General features: G+C 43.4%; 2 protein-coding genes across 2 annotated transcripts in view; both read left to right on the top strand.

The window, feature by feature from the left end:
- The window catches only part of ITCH (itchy E3 ubiquitin protein ligase), a 57,805-nt gene extending 47,935 nt beyond the window's left edge, over nt 1–9,870 (top strand). The window contains exons 19-25 of the mRNA XM_058814494.1: nt 2,094–2,234; nt 3,939–4,059; nt 5,013–5,117; nt 5,334–5,430; nt 5,797–5,869; nt 6,499–6,637; nt 7,368–9,870. Of these exons, the coding sequence (XP_058670477.1) occupies nt 2,094–2,234; nt 3,939–4,059; nt 5,013–5,117; nt 5,334–5,430; nt 5,797–5,869; nt 6,499–6,598 (637 nt within the window). The 3' untranslated portion in view covers nt 6,599–6,637; nt 7,368–9,870. The remainder of the gene's footprint in view (nt 1–2,093; nt 2,235–3,938; nt 4,060–5,012; nt 5,118–5,333; nt 5,431–5,796; nt 5,870–6,498; nt 6,638–7,367) is intronic.
- A 2,744-nt stretch (nt 9,871–12,614) lies between these two features.
- DYNLRB1 (dynein light chain roadblock-type 1) lies at nt 12,615–18,374 on the top strand. Its single transcript, XM_058814781.1, is given in 5 exon segments — nt 12,615–12,695; nt 12,697–12,810; nt 15,233–15,308; nt 16,639–16,806; nt 17,859–18,374. Coding segments are annotated over 5 exon segments (483 nt in total). The 3' UTR covers nt 17,903–18,374.
- The last annotated feature ends 2,125 nt before the right edge of the window (nt 18,375–20,499 follow it).

Genomic DNA, 20,499 nt, shown 5'->3' with positions numbered 1-20,499 from the left:
CAGGAAGTAGATGTAAATCTCTTACTAACAACCCCACAGAAGAACATAATCTAACATTGCCGAGCAGTATGGAATTTTTACTGTGAGTTTAGATACACAAAGAGTGATTTGTTCATGCAGAGCTTTTCTGGTCCATTGAATATTCCGTGCAGCATCTTGTGTTGTGTTATTATTGGCTGTTACTAATTCCAGTTAAACATACAGATCTGGCAGTGTTGAATGTGGTTACAAATAAAATGGCTTGAGTAAATTTGACTGAGATTTTTCAGATAACTGATAAAAAGAAATCAGGAAATACCCATTTAATGTTTCTCTATTACTGGTTTAGTTAGAAAACAGAATGTGTAGTGCTACAAGAAGATGAAGGTAACAAATGTAGTTTATTATTTACTACCACACAGTTCTTCTGTTAGTCACACTTGCAATTTGACTTCAAGGTTGATATTGAAGATTTAATGCTTTAAAGAAGTTCTGGCTGTCCTGGTATTTTTGCCCCAAGCTTAATGATTCCAGACCATTCCTACCTGCAGCCTTCCATGTCTGCATGCTCAGGCACCTCTCTGTCCCTGCTCTTGTGGAGTCCTCCTCTTCCACTCTTTTTGCAAATTCCTCTCCAGAGACTAGCAAGTAAAAAGGATGTGGAGTATCTAGACCACAATTATTTTGGAATTATGTATTACAGATATTTTAAGAAAAAAATTTTAAAGCCCCTTCGATCTAAAGTGTTGTAATTTTGTACTGATTTTTTCATAGGAGGATGCCACATCTTTTAATCTGTGGTTGATATGCACCATTTATTTCAGTAACACAGATTTTTTTTCTTTCAGTTAAAAATATTAACGAATATATTAGAAGAAAAAGGCAAACTGAGTAACCTTTTTTCTTCAGCTATAATAAAACCAATTTTGCAGAAAAATTAGTCTTTCTTGTGACTAGAGACAAAACATTTCACTTAGGAATCACACTAAGAATAGTTCTTAACACGGTTTGAAAACTTCATAGAAGGTGTGAGAATAGATTGGGTTTTGAAATGCAAAACTAAATAGAAAAGCCAAGATTTTCATCTGTAGTGGTGATTCTTGGAAGGTTCATATTAAATACTGAGGAGCAGAGAAAGCAGCATGAGATGTGTAAGAATTGAGATAGGAATTTTGTTGGGTTTTCAGAGTAGTATATCCTGTACTCAATGTGCCTTCATTTTAATTCAAAGCCATTTCTGTAGTGATAGAGATCTAGGCTGGAGTGCAGAAAAGGCTTTCCCCCTTTGAAAAATCACTTAAGGATGTGAAAATTGGAGAAAAGGCTTCAGAACTCCAAGGGCTGCAGAGTCCTCTCAGTCCAGAGCCAAACTTCGGTGTACTGGGCCTGCTTTTCTGTAGTGCTGCTGGAGGTACCCCTGAGGAAAGGACTGCACATTTGCAGGGGAGAAGAGCCGTGGCTGTCAGGACAGACATAATTTTGTTCCTCACAAAAAAGCAAATTTTATAACTTTGCAGGAAGCATTCCTTGGCACTTGTATCAGGGGACTGTTTTTCTCATTCCCACAAGTCTGAGGATTTCAAAGATTGGCTGAGTTTGGAAGGAGACTTTCAGAGGTCACCTGCCAAACCTCAGTGCCCAAACTGAGCTAGAGTGTGTAGCTTTCATTTTAAAAGGGATGGATGATGAAATAAAATCAGCCTTTCATCTGAAGCCTTCCCTCCTCACCCAAGGTTTCATGCAGTACTGTACATTTTGGAAAGATGAAGTTCAGAAGTGCAGTTGCATCATGGGGCTCAATAAACCACAGCCACGTTTTCAAGACTGGCATTGCTGTGTTATAGGTCAGGATAAATATCTGGATTTTGCACTTGATTTTGGAGGAAAACCATCATCAAAACCTCTGTATGGGCAGTTCTTCACTTTCCAAAAGCATAAATCAACATATAAACTCCAGGACTTCTGGCAAGGCCATAATTACTGTGAAAAGAACATTTCCTTATCTTGACTATTTAACTCCAAACCTTCTACCTTTAGGTTCTTCATACCCATCTCCTCTGCTGTGTGCAAGTTCTCAACACAGTTATTTAAAACTGTATTTTTTTGCCTTCCAGAGAGAATGATATTGAAGAATGTGGCTTGGAAATGTTTTTTTCTGTTGATAAAGAAATACTAGGTGAAATCAAAAGCCATGATTTGAAGCCAAATGGTAGCAACATTCTGGTCACAGAAGAAAATAAAGAAGACTACATCAGGTAAGAATAAGTGAAGACTTTAAAATACTCTGTCATTTTCTTTCTTTGAGTTCTAGCAACAAAAGACTGTCTGTGTCATCTAAAGCATTGCTGAGAAATTGCTGATGCTGGCAACAAGTGGCAAGTGTTTGGATCCCATATTTGAAAGAGGAATATTGATAGAAATAAGTTTCTAAAATCCACTTTTCCTAAAGATCATGATTAGAAGAAAGTCCGCTTTTTTTCCTAGAGTTATCTCAGTTTTGCAGAATACCATGACAAGAGTTGTGGCTGTCATATATTTAATGAAATGTTACATCTGTTTATTACTGTAATTATATTGCTTTATAGCCTGCTGATGTTCTAGCCAGCCATTTCTGGTTCATGTGGGGTTTTGAGAGGTTGTTTTTTTGTTGGGCTTTTTTTGAGAACCTTTTTGGGTTTATTGTGAAGATTGTTATTTTTCAAAGATACTTGGAATTGCTATTAGTTTTATGTGAACTGGTCTTGTAGTTGTAACAGTGTTTTGAATGATGTCATAGGTTGTATTGTCATAAAGATCATATTTGCAGCACCAAAATGTTTTAAAGCAGTAGATTAAGAGTGAAGGAGCATAAGAGTGATTAAGGAATAAACATGTGAACAGAGACCTGCTTTGTCCTGAAATATCCCCTTTTTCCTCAGTGTGCAGCACTACAGCAGCTCTGATTTAAGGTGTGAACTTCAACATAAAAGCTTGGAGGATGTGCTTGCAAAAAGAGCTGTCACACATTGCAGGCCCAAACTAAACTGAATCATAGAGAATTTTCCTCTTTGTTACAATGTGTTCTGTGAAGGCTTTTCCATGGGCAGGGGGAGGGAGTTGGGAATGGGCTCTGTTTTCATCTGCATGAGAAATCTGCAGACATTTCAGTGATTCACAAAAGAGGTGGTGCTTGCACCAGAAACATGCTGGCGTTTGGCAGGAGGGAGGATCTGCAGGAAATCATTCTTCTCTAGTTCCTAGGAACCCAGGGAGAGCTTGGATTACAGTTTCATTCAGATTCTTTTACCTTACTCCAAGTCCTGCTTCAAGTCCCCCAAGTTTCTAGGACTAAAATGAGAAGTAGCCACCTCTCCTTTAGAATCCAGTGCTCCTGATAGGTTAGGCTTGAATTCAGCATAATATCTGCTTCTCCCTGGGTTCAGGTTCTCCGGGTCTCCTGCCTGCTTTTCACCATTTTATTAATGGAGAGTGGAGTTTCTGCCACAGAGCAAAGTTTCATGATTAACAGAAACAAATATGGAACTTTCCAAATGGACATAGTCACTGCTTGGTAAGCTGGCAGTCCTGCTGCTCTTCACCAGTACAACTTGACTTGTTTTTTACCTTGTCATGGATAACAACTGAGATTTCTGGGGAGAATATCAGACAAAACCTTCAAACACCTCAGGACTGCTGTGCTCTCATTAATGTAATCAGTGAAGAGATGCTGCCTCCTCTTTGAGTCCAAAATACTTCTGTAGCAGAACAGTTGAACACTTAGGGTAATTTAGAGAAAAAATGCAATCATTTGCAAAGAGTAAAGGCTGCTGATAAAATTATATGGTGCTCTATCCCCAGAACTTTCCAGACTTTCCATGTTTTTTTTAACTTAGCTTACAGTTCATCTCAAAATAGGTAAAGATGTGGACTTGGGGTTAGCATGAGCCATTTAAATGATCTTGGTGTGTCTTCTTTTCCAGGCTAGTGGCAGAATGGAGACTGTCCCGAGGTGTTGAGGAGCAGACACAGGCTTTCTTTGAAGGCTTCAATGAAATACTGCCACAACAGTATTTGCAGTATTTTGATGCAAAGGAACTGGAGGTAAAGGATTGCTTGGCTATTGCTGGATCCAAGTCATTACACATAAAATAAACTCCAGTCAGTACATCTGAAGAGCAGAACTCATTGAGGCTGACAACTGTTTTATAGGGAATATGGGGGAAACTTCATGGAATAGTATTAGATTAATGTGTTTTCCTTAACTTTGCTCTTAGCAGCCAACTTAGATGTTTCTAAATGCCAAGATTCTGTCAGCAGAAATTTCTTACTTTGTTTTTGTGATTCTTTGATTTGCCTGTGTTCAAAGAATGAGTAACTTGACAGACTGAGAGAGAAAGCCAGATATGCAATGGATGGTTCCATATAGATTGAGCCAAGTTCTTGGTTTGGGTTTGATCACTCAACGTTACACTTTCTGAATCATCTGTTCAGTTTGAAAAGTAAAGCCATCAAAACAAAATATCCCATCCCTAGTGAAGAACTGTATGGCTGGGCAAAGATGAACTGGCTTGAATAGAATCGCAGAATGGTTTGGATTGGGATCTTAAATAATCTTGTTCCAGCTCCCTTCCATATGCAGAGACACCTTCCACTGTCCCAGGGTGCTCCAAGCCCTCTCCAGCCTGGCCTTGGACACTTCCAGGGATCCAGGGGCAGCCACAGCTGCTCTGGGCACCCTGTGCCAGGCCCTCCCCACCCTCACAGGGGAGAATTTATTCCTAAAATTGCAAACAATTACTCCATTTTTCACAACAGAGATGCTCTCTAATTTGTTACCTCTCCAAACACACTTCATGAACCAGTCTTTGAACCACTTCATCATCAGTTGTTGTTTATAGAGGTTTTGAATGAAGTTTAAAATTAAAACCTTGTGCACTATTTTTGCAGATGCTGCTAAGGGGGGGTCCAGTTGTTCTCTTTTGCTGTGTGTGAGGTCACAGAAGGAAAGTGGAAATTTGTACTCCTCTGCTTATTTCCCTTTTTCTGCCCCAAAGGTGCTTCTCTGTGGAATGCAAGAAATTGACCTGAATGACTGGCAGAGACACACCATCTACAGGCACTACACCAGGACCAGCAGGCAGATTGTGTGGTTCTGGCAGGTTTGCAGATTTTGCTCTATCCTCAGACCAGAAGCTAGAGAGCACAGCTCATTGAACAGTGGTCAGAACACTGAGCACACCTGCAGAGTGCAGATAGAAACTGTTACTGCTAACCCAGCTGTTCCCAGCATTACTGTTCATCTGTGGATGGTGATGATGTAAAAATCTGAAGTTTGAATCTATCCCTAAATGTTTATTTCCATTACTGTTTTTCAGTTTGTGAAAGAAATAGATAATGAGAAGAGGATGAGACTCTTGCAGTTTGTGACTGGAACTTGCAGATTGCCAGTGGGAGGATTTGCTGACCTCATGGGTATGTATTAATAACCCTTCTAATGCAGGAGATACACTTCTAAAAAGAACCTAATTATATATTTATGGCATTTTTAATAAGTTTTATATTAAATGCTGTTTTGTAAGCCATGCATCTACTTGAGCTATGATGGAAAGAGATGGAAGGAATGTTTACACCTATTTATTGCACTTTAAATTCACTTCAGATTGATGCATTTCTCCACATGTAGACTTTGATCCAGGCAGAGCTGTAGAGTGAGACAAATGTCCCTTCTCTATGCAAATAAGTGTAATCCTGTCTTTATTTAAGCCTTGCATGCTTCAGGTGTGTTACAGTGATAGAAAGGTAGCTGGACTATGCCTTGTCTATTGGAATTTGTTACAGGGAGCAATGGACCCCAAAAATTCTGTATCGAAAAAGTTGGAAAGGAAAACTGGTTACCCAGAAGTCATACCTGGTGAGTACATAACAAATCAGAATATTGCTATTTGTCTGGTTTTGGTGACCACAGTCTGCTGTGACATTTTAGTAAATGGGTAATATGCTGAAATGGTTGAGACTCTGTGAAAGCAAACACAAATTACACCAGTGAACTCTGTTGTTAAATGATAGCTGAACTTCTGAAAAGCTCTTGTGGCATGGAATAGATTCCACTGGGAATTCCATGGATTTGTGTAATATATTACTGAAAATTAAAGTCATTACCTGTAGTATCTAACTAGGTTGGGACTATCTTTTGTTATCACTGCACTCCTTAGTAAAATAGCCACATTCACACACTTCCAGAGAAAAGGTCACTTCTCCTCTTTTCTTTGGGTAGGCGAAACCACACAAATTGAAAATGATGACTCTAATTAACCACCTAGAGGTTGGTTTTCCTCCAACTAGGAAAAGTTAATGAAAACTATCACTTGAATACTAACCTCTGCCCTCACAAATACATTTATATCAGTAGTCAGCTTTTCTCAGGGTATAAATCCCAGTATCGATCTCCACAGCAAAAATTCTAATCACCCATATTCATAATGGATTTTTTGTTCCTATTAAATTCTTCCTCAGTACATATTTTTTTTTTTTATTTTGCAGTTTCAATCGCTTAGACCTTCCACCATATAAAAATTATGAGCAGTTGAAGGAAAAGCTGTTATTTGCAATTGAAGAAACAGAAGGATTTGGTCAAGAGTAGCTGAAATTTGCACCTTGAAGAATGTGAACCCAACACGATGTATGTGCTTCACTTCTTCTGCTTGTTGCACACTTCATTGTAAAGTAGACATGACTTGGATTTATTTAACAGTACTAATGTGTAAATAAATGGATGTTATCCTGAGGTTATCCACCTTAACTCTGGATTTCTACTGAGCACTTTCAGAAATCAAATGCGCAATCCGATGTGGCTACAAGCGACTAATGGCCGAAGTAGAGGTTTGATACAGCTTTAGGCTCTGCTTTGTTTTACCATTCATTAATTAGAATGTGTCCTTAATGACTGACAGATTTTTAACAATAGTTTTGTCTTTCCTTTTAGTAGCATTTTTGCTACTGATGCACTGGGAAGTTCATTGGTAGCTGCAATGCTGCAGCAGCATCCTAAGCCTCCTAACAGCAGTGCCAGAGCCAGCCTGGATCCCCCTCCATGCCGTGAGCAGCTCCAATCCTTAAGCTCCTTTTTCTAACTCAAGTGTGGCCAGACTGTTTTTCCTTGCCTGGAGTCTGCTCACATGCCAGCTGGACTGAAGCTGCTGTTAAGGGGATGTCAAACTGTGGCACAAATCCAGGGCATAGCTTCGCTTTGGTTTATCCCAATCCTGCTCCTGTCAGCAAAAGAGACACCTGCCCAAAGTTGTTGGAACACTGCTCTGTGCCCTCTGAAGGGTTCTGAGCTTTTGCTGTGTAACATGTTTTAACTTTGAAATCAATATTAACACTGTGGTACTTCATTTGTTTTGCAAAAGACAAGCCCAGCTGGGATTGCACTGATTCCGTTGAGGTTCCTGTTTGCCGGCTGTTTGTCAGCAGTGTTAATGGACATTACCCTCGGTGTTTTTCCTACATGTTGCAGTCACTTTGCTCCGAAGAGTTCGCTTGGCTCTCAGGAAGAAGCACAAAACAACTGGATTGAAAAAATGATCCTACTCATCATTTCTGTGGATGAACTGATGTGTGAGCCTGGCTGAGGCCAAGAGGATTAGAAAGTTCAGACACGAATTACAGGTTTTTGGGAAGCTGGAGCGTCAGTAAATAGTTCTATAAAGTTTGAAACTCAAGTTTTTGGGGAGGTTTCTAAGCTAATTCACCCTAAGCTTCTTACAGCTAGTAACTTTTGTAGCAAGGTCCTGTTGAATTAACATCTGCTATTTCCTTTTAGAATCTGTTAATTCTTTTCTGGTTTACAATAACATTTTGCATTTTACTGCTCCTTTAGACTGAATGCACTTTTTGGGTCTGGTCAGCCCTTTCCCTTCCCCCGAAGGGAGGAAGTCAGACACCAGTGAAATGAGCTGTAGCTACAGTGAGAGATGTGACACTTGAAATAACATGTAGCACATAGTAAAGCAAACCTGCAGCTCAGAGCACTGGGGCAGGAGCTGCGTTTAAGACTCTTTCAGATAACAGAGCTGAAACAGGACAGTGGGAAAGTGAAACACGGAACATTCAGTCTGGAAAAGTCTTTCTTTCCTGCTGTCTTATCCATCTAAACTGCAAGAGGGAAAAACTGATTCAGGCCTAAGAACCAAGACACTACAGGTTTTAGCTGACTTCACAAGTGTGTCAGGGCTCAGTGATAAATGCTTTGGGGAAGGCAGGAGGGTGGGACTTATCAGGCTTAATTGAAGGAAAGCCTGGGGAGAGGTGCTGATGATACAGAAATGCCCCTCATTTAAAGTTTCATTGATGGTGAGAATTCACCTTCAGGTGTAACTGGGAGAATTGCCAACTTCCACAATATTTGGATCTATGACAGTATACAGCTCATGAGAAAAAATAAAAGCCTTATATATATTTTCTGTTTATATTAATTCTTACAGTGAAATGTAGTTATCTAACATATTTACAAGAGAGATTAAATTAAGCAAGATAATGCAAGGTTAAGCTATGAAAAATAGTCTATGTTCTGCATATTGCTTTACAATTCGTGTAGGGAACCTAGAACTATTGTTCATGTATAAATATCACCCAAAAGGCTGTCAGCCCTATATTTTTAAAATAAAGAGTAGTTATAATTGAAATAGCCTTAGCCCTAGTTCTATAGGGTTTGGCTGTTGAATATTTTTATGGTTGAAATGTTTAGTTCAGGAAAAACATACCTGCTTGTATATATTTTTGATGTCCAGGATTCCACTTATTCCATTGTTTCTTTAATTTAAATGGCATGTTTATATGTCTTTTCTGCTGTACCAGGATGGGAGAAAGGGGGCTGGATATTCCAAGCACCAGATATGATCTTAAAATATTGCAAATAAAGAATTCATTGAGGGGGGGGAAAATAATCAGTGAAACATTGAATTTGGCCAAATAGAAAAAAATTAAAGCAGCTTTACAGCATTACATTGATAATATTTCTGAAGGCACAAGTTTAGATTCCTTAGGCATTTGACTTGTGAATACTAACAAATCTGTTAAATTTTTACAGCATGTTGTGTATAAGTTAAAAGGAATTATACAAGCCACTGGTGCACTTTTCAGTTCTTTCTGGGGATCTGGTGAAGCAATACAGGGATGAGCCCAGAGCAGCTGCTATCCCAGATAACAGGTTTTTGTGGATTGGATTTACAAGTGAGATTTTCAGCAGAGATTAATTAATTTGTCTCCCATTGCTTCAACTGTTTTAGCTACCTGAGCTGCATAAATTCATAGTATGTCACAAATGTACATTCATATGCAACTGTCAGTTGATCCTAATTACCAAGTATTAAAAGAAATTTTATTTAGAATTTTCCTTCATGAGAATGCCATGAGAAAATTAAATACTGAGAATTAACAAAGCCTTATTGCTACAAGTAGCTCAGGAACTGTTCATTTACTAATGACATGCACAGTAAATACATTCTTTATCTGATCTAGTATGGAAGTTTGGGGTTTTTTTAATCCAGTTGCTTGTCTTTAAAAAAAAAACAACCTTTTTATTATTTTGAGAAAAATAAAAAATTGTTTGGGGGGGTTAGGGGTTTTTTTTGGGTTTTTTTAAAAATTTTATTTTACTACATGCTGCACTGGATTTGTAATCTCAACTCTATTATATTGGTATCTCCAGCCCCCTTTTTTGTGGTGTCTTTTAATTTTCTCCAAGAATCACTGTTTGTGTATATGTGCTCTAGTGAACTCATGTAGAAACTGGGATCAGCAGCACTGGATTGTAAAATACTGTACTGAAATTCATTGTCAATATTTCCTTGCATTGTAATTTCAAATACTCAGGTAACTGTAACAGTATCTCAGTAAGTCAAATACTTTTATAAAACTACTTAAAGAGCTGGTGGTCTGGTCCTTATTCCTTATGTGTGACAGAATATCCAGGTGGAAATGAATTAATTGTCTGTGTGCTCCTGGGGGTGAGGGTCAGGCTGTCTGGACTTGTCCTTCCACTGGGATTCTTCAGGAACAGTTCTTCCCAACACCTCATCCACCCTGGTTGATTGGATTGGATATTGAAGAGATTTTGGACACAATTTGTGGATTTTTAGTGCTTGTGGATGCTGCCCTGAGGAGCCAGTGAGTGCTGTGAGGCTGCTGAGGCCTGAGGGAGATGGGGTGGAGGGAGGTTCTGCAGAAGGCACAGCTGTAACATCCATTGCAGCACTGGTGCAGGGATACCAACAGTGAGGAATGACACTGCAAGGGGTTTGGAGTGGCAGAGTGGCACAAAGGAGGGGGGGAAGCTCCAGTGAGACCAACCAGCCTTGTAGTGTCCCTGATCCTCCTTGAAGGGGCAGGTGGCATTGAGATTATTGCTGTCATGAGGATCTCTCCTGATGGCCACAGGCTTTGCCAGGTGATTGAGATGAGCTTTGCAGTGAGGTTCCAGTTCCCTCAGTGCTCACAGGGATGTCCCATCAGGTCTTAGGGTCATACAATACTGGACTTGATAATCTCAAAAGTCTCTTCCAACCAAAATTACCCTAGTTAATTTTGTGATGCTGTCTCAGGGACTTGATTCTGTCCAGTTTGGTTGGATGATCCCTAAAGTGATCATCCTTCCCTGAGGGTGATTCTCCCTGCTGCAGACCTTCCCACTGGGTTCTCCTCTGCTGACTTTCCCAGCTGTTCCCAGTGGCTCAGTTAACTCAGTTTTGTCAGGGGCAGCAAATCCCAAGGAAGATTTTCCATGCCAGGCAAGTACGTGCAATAACAACTGCCTTTTTCTGCAGCAGGGAGGTTGGTGTGGAGTCACTTCCTCCAAGCTTTGAATGGAACTACTTAAAAACATCCTAGTAAGTTGTGTAAACCCAAAATTTGATACTGCTTTGAGCAGTTTTATATGTATACAGCTACAAGGGTATTTCACATACATCTGAAGTTTATTTTAAAAAGGCAAAAATTAATCACAGTGCAGTGTATGATAAATGTACATCTCACCTGCACCACTTTTTTTTTCTATTTGCTTTAATGATGAGGGTGCTAATATCAGCACCAGCCTTGGGTGGGAGTGTTGAAAGGTTTTGTTCATGGCAGTATGGGAATGGTTGTTTAAGCAAACCCTTGTTTGGTTGGGTTTCTGATGGCAGCTGTGTGCTGCTTATTATTGCCCAAATTATCCACCACATCCTTATTATTGCCCAAATCTTACCATTGCACAGACCAGAAATTACATCAATCCATGGCCACATGACTTCTTGTAGCCAAGCTGTAAAATCGCTGCTAGACTGGAAAGAGAGATTAGAATTTAACTGAATTCGGTTGCAGAGCTGTAAACAGCCATTGGAAGAGGAAACAGCCATATCTCTTGGATCCTAAAGAAGGATTTTCCCCTGATCTCTGGCAATGCCTGATCCAATTTCAGTACTCAGCCTGTCAGCCCAGCAGGGTACAAATGACAGGACTCATTGGAGAAATCTTGTTTTCTTTAAGGAGAATACAGTCTCTGACAGATTGGAGTGGCCAGTGAGCTTACCTGCTGTGTCAAATCCTGGCTTTCAGAGGGAAAAAAAAATCTAAAAACATTTTATGAGGACATGTTTTACATTTCACCCAATACCATCTCTCTGTGACCGCTGTGGGAGCTCAGTGTGAGCCCTGTGTCTGTTTGCTGATTCCAGGGTTGTGGTCCCAAAAGAAGGAGCATTCAAACTGATAGGGAGTAGGTTTAAATTGGTTATTGAGAAGAAATTCTTCCCTGTAAGGGTCATGAGGCTCTGGCACAAATCACCCAGAGAAACTATGGATCTCTGGAAGTGTCCAAGGCCAGCCTGGATGGGGCTTGGAGCAACCTGGAATTGTAGGTGTCCCTGCCCCTGGCATGAGATGGCCTTTAAAGGTCCCAAACCATTCTGGGACTCTGTTTTACTTCTAGCAGAGCCTGAGGTCAGAGGGAAAGTCCCAACTGCTGCTGTTGTGTGTGTAGAACACAGGTGGGGTTATGGGTATGCAGTTCTTGGATGTGTTATTTTGTTTTGCCATCAAGACTGTGGGACATCCCCAGTCCTTCCCCCAGGGGAGCAGAGAGCTCTCCCTTTCTCATGGCAGGGGCAGCACCCACCTTTACCCTCGGGACACGGATCCCGGGGCTGTGGCAGGGAGGTCCCCGGGCTTTAAGAGTGCTCCGTGCCTTGGAGTGGCTCTGCCCCTGTCCCGGGGGGCTCCGGCAGCATCTGAGGGGTTGCGGCCATTTGGGGGGAGAAGAACTCCGCACACCGGTTATCATGGAATCACAGAATGGTTTGGGTGAAAGGGAACTTTAAAGGCCATCTCATTTCACTCCTGCCATGGGCACCTCCCCCTGCCCCGGGTGGCTCCAAGCCCCAGTGTCCAACCCGGCCCTGGACACTCTCAGGGATGCAGGGGCAGCCACAGCTTCTCTGAGCACCCTGTGCCAGGGCCTGCCCACCCTCACAGGGAAGGATTTCTTCTTAATCTCTAATCTAAACCTCCTCTCTTTCAACGTGAACCAAACCCAACTTGTCCTGCCACTCCAGGCTCTTGTAAACAGACTCGTCCCACCTTTCCTGTAAGTCCCTTTCAGGTACTGGAAGGGTTTCACGCTGATGTCCCTAAAGCGGGATCAGGGACCACTGCATCCCCGGGAGCTCGGCGGGGATTTGTGTGGGCTCCGAGGGCTCGGAGGGTTCGGGGCTGTGTCTCGGAGCGGGCCCGCCCCGCGCTCCAAGCGCTTCCGGAGCAGCGCCGGGGCCGACACGGGGCGGAGGCGGCGGAGGAGGCGGCGGCGGCGGCTCCATCATGGTGGGTGAGGCCGGTCCGGAGTCCGGGCGGGGCCCCTGTGCCGCCCTCGGGGGTCTCTGTGTCTCCCCGGGCCTCGGGGGCTCCTGCGGCCGGCGCAGGGCGGGGCGGTCTCGGTGCCGGTCCCGGCTCCCCTCAGGCACAGGCGCTGCCCCGCGGGCGGGGCCCGGGTAAAGGCGAGACCCCGCTGCGGGGGCTGCGAACGCCCGGCCCTGTTCGGTTCGGTTCGTGTCGGGTTCTGTGTCAGGCTCCCGGGCGGGGCCGTGTTTGTGCGGGGTGGGCCCGGTGGTCCCGCCCGTTCCCCCCAGCCCCGGGCCGGGAGCGCTGCGGGTCCCGGCGCTGCCTCCGCGGGGCTGCCCCGGCTCTGCCCGGCCCTGAGTCACCGCGGGGAGAGGCCGAACCCAGCCCGGCCCCGTGCCGCGGAACGCTCACTGCGAAACCTGCATCTCCTCCGGCTGCCAGGGCACTGCCCTAAAGCTGGAAGCAGTCAGGAAAAAGAGGCTGGTTTTGGATGTTTAATAACCGGGGCTGTATTTGTTCTGTTGTGATTGTATTGGGGGCTTCTCCCTGCTCAGACGTATGGCTGGCTATGGCGTGTTGATGAAATTTGGGATCAAATGTATATCAAAATTTGTAAAGAAATAAATGCTGACCAAAGTTCCAGAGGGAATATTGAAATTATCTAATAAGATGTATTTTTTAGGCCAACCTAACAGTTCAGTTATTCCAGATGAAAGCAGAAAGATACAGGCTGCTGTTGTACATATAGCAAAGGATATTTAGCAGCAAAATTGTGCTGAGGGAGTGTTTATTCTCCTTTTCTAGAGTGCATCTCTCCTCCTCCATCTGCTGTCTCTTGCAGTCATCCAGCCCTTCATTAAAATGGGGTCTGTGTGTTTCATGAATTAAATATGTAATTTTGTTCTCAGTGCTATTTTTTTGGTCTGGTGAGCTGCACTGGCTTGAGGATGAATTCGAGGGGCAGGACCTTCCCTCATCAGCAGCAGTGAACTGTCAGAGCAGATCACCCACCTGTGAGTTAGATCAGCTGAAGGTGTTAAGAGGAAATTTAAAACTGTTATCCTTCTTTATGGATGCTGCTTTGCATCTGAAAAAGTTTGTTAAGGTCCTGTGAAGGAAAGTGTTTAAGCAGGACTTAAATAGTGCTAGTAAGAAGGCAGGAAATCAGATCTTAATTTCTTAATAGATTTAACATTTTTCCACTATATTTTCCCAGCATTTGTACACCCTTTCGTTTAATTCTTTGTTTAATTTCCTTTGACTTCCATTTGAGAACAGTCCAGCATTCAGAAATAATCAAGAGTTCTGTTGAAAATACTTGAATTTTTCTGTGCTGGATCACTTTATGAACACTACGGCTTCATAAAGACCAGCTTGGAGGCTCCCATCTCTTATGAGCCACGGGCTGTGTTACCAACAGCACCCTGAGCAAAGTGCTGGGGCTGAGCTGGTGTTTGTTGTGTTGTGTTGGTTGTTGGATGAGGTTTGTTCCCAGGGAACAGGGTGTGTGAGATCTTTGTGCCCGTTTGCTGTGGAGGAAGTGGAGAGGACTGTTCAGGGTGTCCAGGGAACACAGCCTTGGCCAAATGCCCCTTGTAGGTCTCACCTGCCCTGGTTCAGGTGATTCTGGTCTCCCTTCCTAAACCATTTCTGTTTTCTTTAATGGGAATAAAAAATGCCAAACACTCATCCAGCTGTGGAAATCAGCTCAGGTGGGAGGGTTTCTCACCCTACTATAGATGCCACAGTTATATTTAGATGGGTGTCTTGTAGCAGGAAAGTTGTGCAAACCTCTTTTGATGGTTTTTATAGAGCAGACAAAGGACTATTGCCTTGGCCTGTGTTTACATTTTTCCTTTTTTAAGGTGTAAATCATTGGCAGTTGTTACAGCCGTGCAGCCATCCCAGCACAAATCAGAATTACAAACAAGGAGTGTTCATTCATTGTTTTTCCCCTCACTTCTCTTATTTGTAATTGCTTTTGGCATTCATTTGCTAAAAGAGAAGGTCATCTTGCACCCACAATTTATCTTTTTCCTACTTTTTTCATAAACTCCACATCCATTTTCAAAGATGATTTTTGTTTGACACCTAAATTGTAGCAGTCTGACTGCAGCTTCCAACTGCAAGCCTTCAGCAGGAGGCTTGGGGAGGAGGAGAGAGGGGAGTTCCAGGATGATAATCACAAATGAGTGAAGAAGGCAGATGGAAAATAACTGGAAAGGTCATGCAGAAAGGTGGCACCCAAGCACAGACACTTGGCTGTATAAACCAGGGTAGGCAGTGGCTTTTTAATCATCCCTGTGCAGCTTTGTGTTCAGCCACTTTATCCTAAAGCGTTGGTGGGAGGCAAGGAGCAGCTGTAACTCTGTAACCCTGCGTTGATTTCTGCTTTGTCTTGCAGGCTGAGGTGGAGGAAACACTGAAGCGAATCCAGAGCCAGAAGGGAGTGCAGGGAATCATCGTGGTGAATTCAGAAGGTGCTGTGTCAGCCTCACTTTTCTGGCCTATCACTCACTCCAACCACCCCCTTTGAGGGCTGCTGCTTGTACCACTTGCACTTAGCTTAGAGTCTGGCTTTAGGAGAGGTTTTCCTGCAGCCCAAGGAGGCAGACAGTAGTCAGGCTGCAAAAGAAAATTGATTTCCAGTTTCTGGAAGCTCACATTATTATTTTAGGAAATGAAATAATTTGCAAAAGCGTTGTAATATTTGAATTATGAAAGTGTTTGAAACTGAGTCTGTACAAACTTTCATCAGTAACACTGAGGCTCTCACAAAATGGAAATCTTGCTGCTGGGCCTGTCCAGAACCCTGCTGGCCTGGCAGGCTCCAGTTCTTTAGCACTGTCTAGTGCTTGTGGAACTCATCAGCAAGTTGTCTCTTTGTGGAGTCTCTGAAGAGTTCAACAGACCAATATCTTCAGAGCATTCTCAATACACTGTGAGCAGCCCAAAAATTGAATATTTCCTAGAAGTAATCCTTAGAAAAGATGCCAGCAGCTACATGTGAATATACTGAGGATCACATCATGCAGCCTGGCTCCTGCTTGCTGCTTTTCTATCATGGTTGAGTGGTTTGTGCTCTCTATGTTTGTGGTTTGTGCAGCTGCAGTCGCTGGAACAGACACCTGGTTCTGCCCTGCAGAATTTGGTACTTGGCTGCTGTGTTCTGACCCAGGAGCTGGGGTTTGTCTGGCTTTTGGAGGGAAAACACATCTAATGGGTGGCTGAAGTGTAAGGGAGCTCTGTAAAGCTCTGGCTGAACAGTGTGTCTGCCCTCCAGGCTGGTTATCACTGAACCAGGGACCTGCCAGGAATGCACCCCTCTTAGGGCTGAATGCCCTAAGAGCTGTGTGATGCAGCAGCTGATGTCCTCCATAATCACTGATCCCAGCACCTCCTCTTAGGGGCTGAATGTTGGAGCTGTGTGGTGCAGCAGCTGATGTCCTCCATGATGACTGATCCCAGCCTGGTGTAGCTCAATATCAGTTAACTGGTGTAAGGGATCCTTTCTGTAGTAAAAAAGTGTCCCCGGTCTGGAGAAAAAACTGCAACGTTTTTTCCAGATGATTATTTTTGTTTAATTTATTTCTATTTTTAACTCTCAAAATTAAAAAGTAAAGCACTAGTGCTACTTGAGGTAAACAGTTCTCACCTACACCTGTGGTCCCACATTTCAGCTTTTTCCTATTTTGTTGTTCTTCATGTATTCCTCTTGCCTTCAAAGAGGACACTCCTGACCCCTGGTGCAGTGGCAACCGCTGGTGCCCAGTGCAGGGCTGGTTCTGGAGGTTTGTCCCTGTGCTGCAGGTATTCCCATCAAGAGCACCATAGACAATGCCACCACCATCCAGTACGCCGGGCTCATGCACAGCTTCATCATGAAGGCCAGGAGCACCGTGCGGGACATCGATCCCCAGAACGACCTCACCTTCCTGCGCATCCGCTCCAAGAAAAACGAAATCATGGTTGCTCCAGGTAGGAGAGGGCAGGGGGAGAGCAGCACTCTGGGAATCCAGCAGGATTGTTCTCACTTAAAACTGACACTGTCAGCCTGGAAGGAGTCTGCCTGCTGCTTGTGTTCACATTGGATAATCCCTTCGCTCCAAGAAGCTGCTCTACTTTCTGGAGAGTTGAAAGCTTTATCATTTACCTAAGTTTCCTTTGTCATGTTTGAATGTGGCAAATCCCTTCCCTCTTTTTGTGTAGATCAAAGTAGAAAATATTAGATGATGCTTGAGCGGGTGCTGTGCCCTCTCATGCTTTATTTTTCAGTATAAAACCCTAGGATTTGGAAAGAAATACATTCTGGGAGCAATTTCCATTCAGAACTGTGGACTGAGTGATAAAACAAGACAGTCCTGACTTTCCAGTTCTGGGAAAAGTATTAGAGCACACTGTAGCTACAATCATGAGTCATGGTATACAGCAGCAGCAACCTTCTTTTCAGGAAAAATCCTCAGTATTTTGTTGAATTCCAAGCTGGGAAGCAGCGGGGTGAGTGCAGGTCGCTCATGTGGCAGGAATTCAGCCCGCTCCCTGCTGGCATGGGGCTGGTGGAGAGGCCAAGCAGAGGATGGCAGTTCCCCATGGCAGGCTTGGGTCAGGGCAGATCTTAGCACAGGCTCTGGTTCGTGCTGAGGCAGCCTCAGATTTCCACAGGCAGGATGGAAAGAGGAATAAGCATTGCTCCAGCAAAAACAGCTGCAGCCCCAGTGTGCCTGTGAGAGAAGGGCAGTGGCCACCATGCACCAGTGTGGCACGTGCCAGTTACTGAGTTTGCTGGCACAAACTGGGTTAAATTCAGCTGCCTTGGGAATGTGGAGTTTATAAAGCTGAGAGTTTTTCTCAGTAAAACTCATAAAATAAATGACCTGACGCTTGGAGCCTGTTTTGCTCATTGAGAATGAATGTCAGGGCTCTGGAGTTCCCACAGCACATCAGAGAGATGTGAAAAATGTTGGAATTTACTGTTTCTGTGAACAAATACCAGCAATGAAAGAATAATTTTCTTTTTGTTTCCTCCCCAGATAAAGACTATTTCCTGATTGTCATCCAGAATCCGACTGAATGATTACACTGACTCAGTCTGGTTTATTCTCTTTGCCTGTTTTATTTTCCCTGTTTTATTTTTTATTTAATGGTAAAAGATAGAGCATTAGTGTTAACTGTGCTGTGACTCTTAAGTAAGGTTTGGGGAAATTAAAGCAGGTGGTTTTGTTGTCTACAAACAGAAAAAATGTCGCTTTTTGTATCACAAGTCGTTTTGAGTGGGAGCTGGTGAGTTGGAATTGGGCAGCAAAAAACGCAACAGATTCTTTTAATAGCCAAGATAATATAATAAAATTCTAATAATAACCAAAAACACCTATTCTTTGTATGCTTCTGTGCTTCTTTCACCACTGAGCTCTGCTTTTACACTCTTAGTTTTGAGTGGCTGTAAATATGACTGCCTGTCCTCTAGTTCTGTCTTACTCTGTTGGTTTTACTTCAAAAACATCTGACCAAAAGAAATTAAAAAGTGTCATCAGTAACTGGTTTTGTCTTATGTGTTTTTCTTCTCGTGATTGATTGAGTTTTTCTTCAAAAACCAGAACCTTCCTAGGACTGTTTTGGTTTGTTGCTTTCTCTGAACAAGGATTTGGCACAAGGGCATGTGCTCACAATTGGCTCTTGTGTTGAAGTGTTTTCCTGCCACTTTCTCTCTGCTCCAGACAGAATTTTCATGGCTCAGGAAGGCATTGAGCCCACCCATGGGAGGTCTCACACTGTCACAGCTCAGTAGCCAGTTTGATCTGCTGTTTTCCTTTAGTAGTTTTTTATTGATGCCATTAATGACAAAAAAAACCCCCACATGATTACTCCAGAATGCTCAAGGGGTTATTTTGGTGGACTTTTTCTTCAGGAAAAAAAGCAAACAAACAACAACAACAAAAGTGTTGTTGTTGACTTGGGTACTTGTGGCTTTCAGAGCCCCATCAAGGGTGGGTGTGTGGGGACTCAGCCAGGGTAAGCTGCATGTTTGGGGTTTTCTCTGTGCATTTTCAGACCTGGACATGCATTTTCAGACTGTGTCTAATCTTCCAGGTGGTGGCCATGACCCTGAAGGTCAGAAATGCCTGCTGGGGTCTGTAGCTCTGGGTGCCCCAGCTGCCCCTGTGACTCAGTGCTGGTTGGTGCTGTTCATCAGCTGCTGCTCCCTTTACACTAGGTCTGGTTTGAGCCATTCCATCAAAGCAGGGAATAAGGTCTGGATCCTGCCTGGCCTTTGGAACAGCTCCTGGTACACAGCAGTTTACATAATGCCTGTGGCCTGCAATAACTGAATGCTGCCTCCCAGAGAAATTACCTCCAGCAAGCTGAAATCTGGGTAAAAACTGAGCACTGAGGCAAGGCAGGAAAAAAAGTGACCTCAGTGACCTCTCTCTGTTCTTTGTAACCCAGAGAAATATTTCCTTGGAAGTGGTGACCTGCTTATGGATTTTGGCTTTGCCAAGTAGGTGGCAGTGCTACTTCTCTGAACAGGAAAATCTGCAGTGTCCTGCATTCCTCTGGACACTTCCTTAAGGGCAGCTGTCCTACCAGTAGCTTGGGACACAGAGTGCTGAGTGTTGGTTTTAGTTAAAACAAGCTGTAATAGATAACCTATTGCAAAACAAAAGATCACAGCCCTTTTCTGTCGTGTTGAGATCATAAAACAGCAGTGAAATGACTGAGCTGCTGTGTGCTGGTTGGTTGGAGGGTTGGGGGTTGGTTTGGGGATTTTTTTCTCAAGGATTGAGAGCAGCCTGGCATGAAATGTACTTGGGGATTTGAATGAAAGGCTCTTAAGCTGGGTTTGGAGTCAAGGAGTTGGTCCAGTCCATATGGGCAGGGCCTTACTTGGGCCATGTAGTGCCACCTTTACACCAGCACCCAAAATTAATTCAGATTTATTTTTTAAAACTGGCAAGAGGTGAAGGAAGCTGAAGAACAACAACTGCCATTTAGTTACTATGGAAAAAAATAACTAAACTAAATAGTAACTAAACTAATAAACTAAACTGAAGATTATTTGGATCAGGACCATTAGAGGGTCACAGAGCTAGCAGCAATTTCCATGTATGAAAGTTAGGGGAGGGTTTCACTGTCCTACTTTATCATAAACAGGGTCAAAAGAAAGGATGGATGGAGCTCAGTTTTTGGTCCTGTACTTTGTGACTCTGAGCCTGGTTATTTGTATGGTAAAACTACTGCCAAACTGAGGAAGAGCAGAAAAATGAGCATTTTGGTCCCAGTCCTCTTTTGTAGCCAGGATCACAGGATGCCTGAGCATCCTGTGCCACCTGCACCTTTGAGCTGCTCTGTGCTGGGGCTGGACACTGGCCTGGTTTGCTGTCCTGGAAAAGTCAGTTTTGGTTTTGGGGGATCCCTGTTGAAGGCTGGGGAAACATCTGCTGGAAAACAAACCCTGATGGATTAACAAGGCAATGAAAGGGAGTTTGGGGATGGCCCTGGGCTGGGAAGGGCAGCACTGGAGGCCCCAGGATGAGCTGCCTCTGCTGAGATAAGGCTCTGACAGAGGAGTGGAGGTAACCCTGCAAAAACTGAGCTTGTAGAGACCTTGTGTGGATTTGTGTTGGCTCCAGAGCCCTCACAGGAAACTCCTGCCCTGCCTAAGGGGACTGATGA

Source organism: Ammospiza caudacuta, chromosome 15 (assembly GCF_027887145.1).
Source record: "Ammospiza caudacuta isolate bAmmCau1 chromosome 15, bAmmCau1.pri, whole genome shotgun sequence".
NCBI lineage: Eukaryota > Metazoa > Chordata > Aves > Passeriformes > Passerellidae > Ammospiza > Ammospiza caudacuta.
Note: the sequence above shows the minus strand (reverse complement) of the source record. Positions and strands in the feature narration are given on the sequence as shown.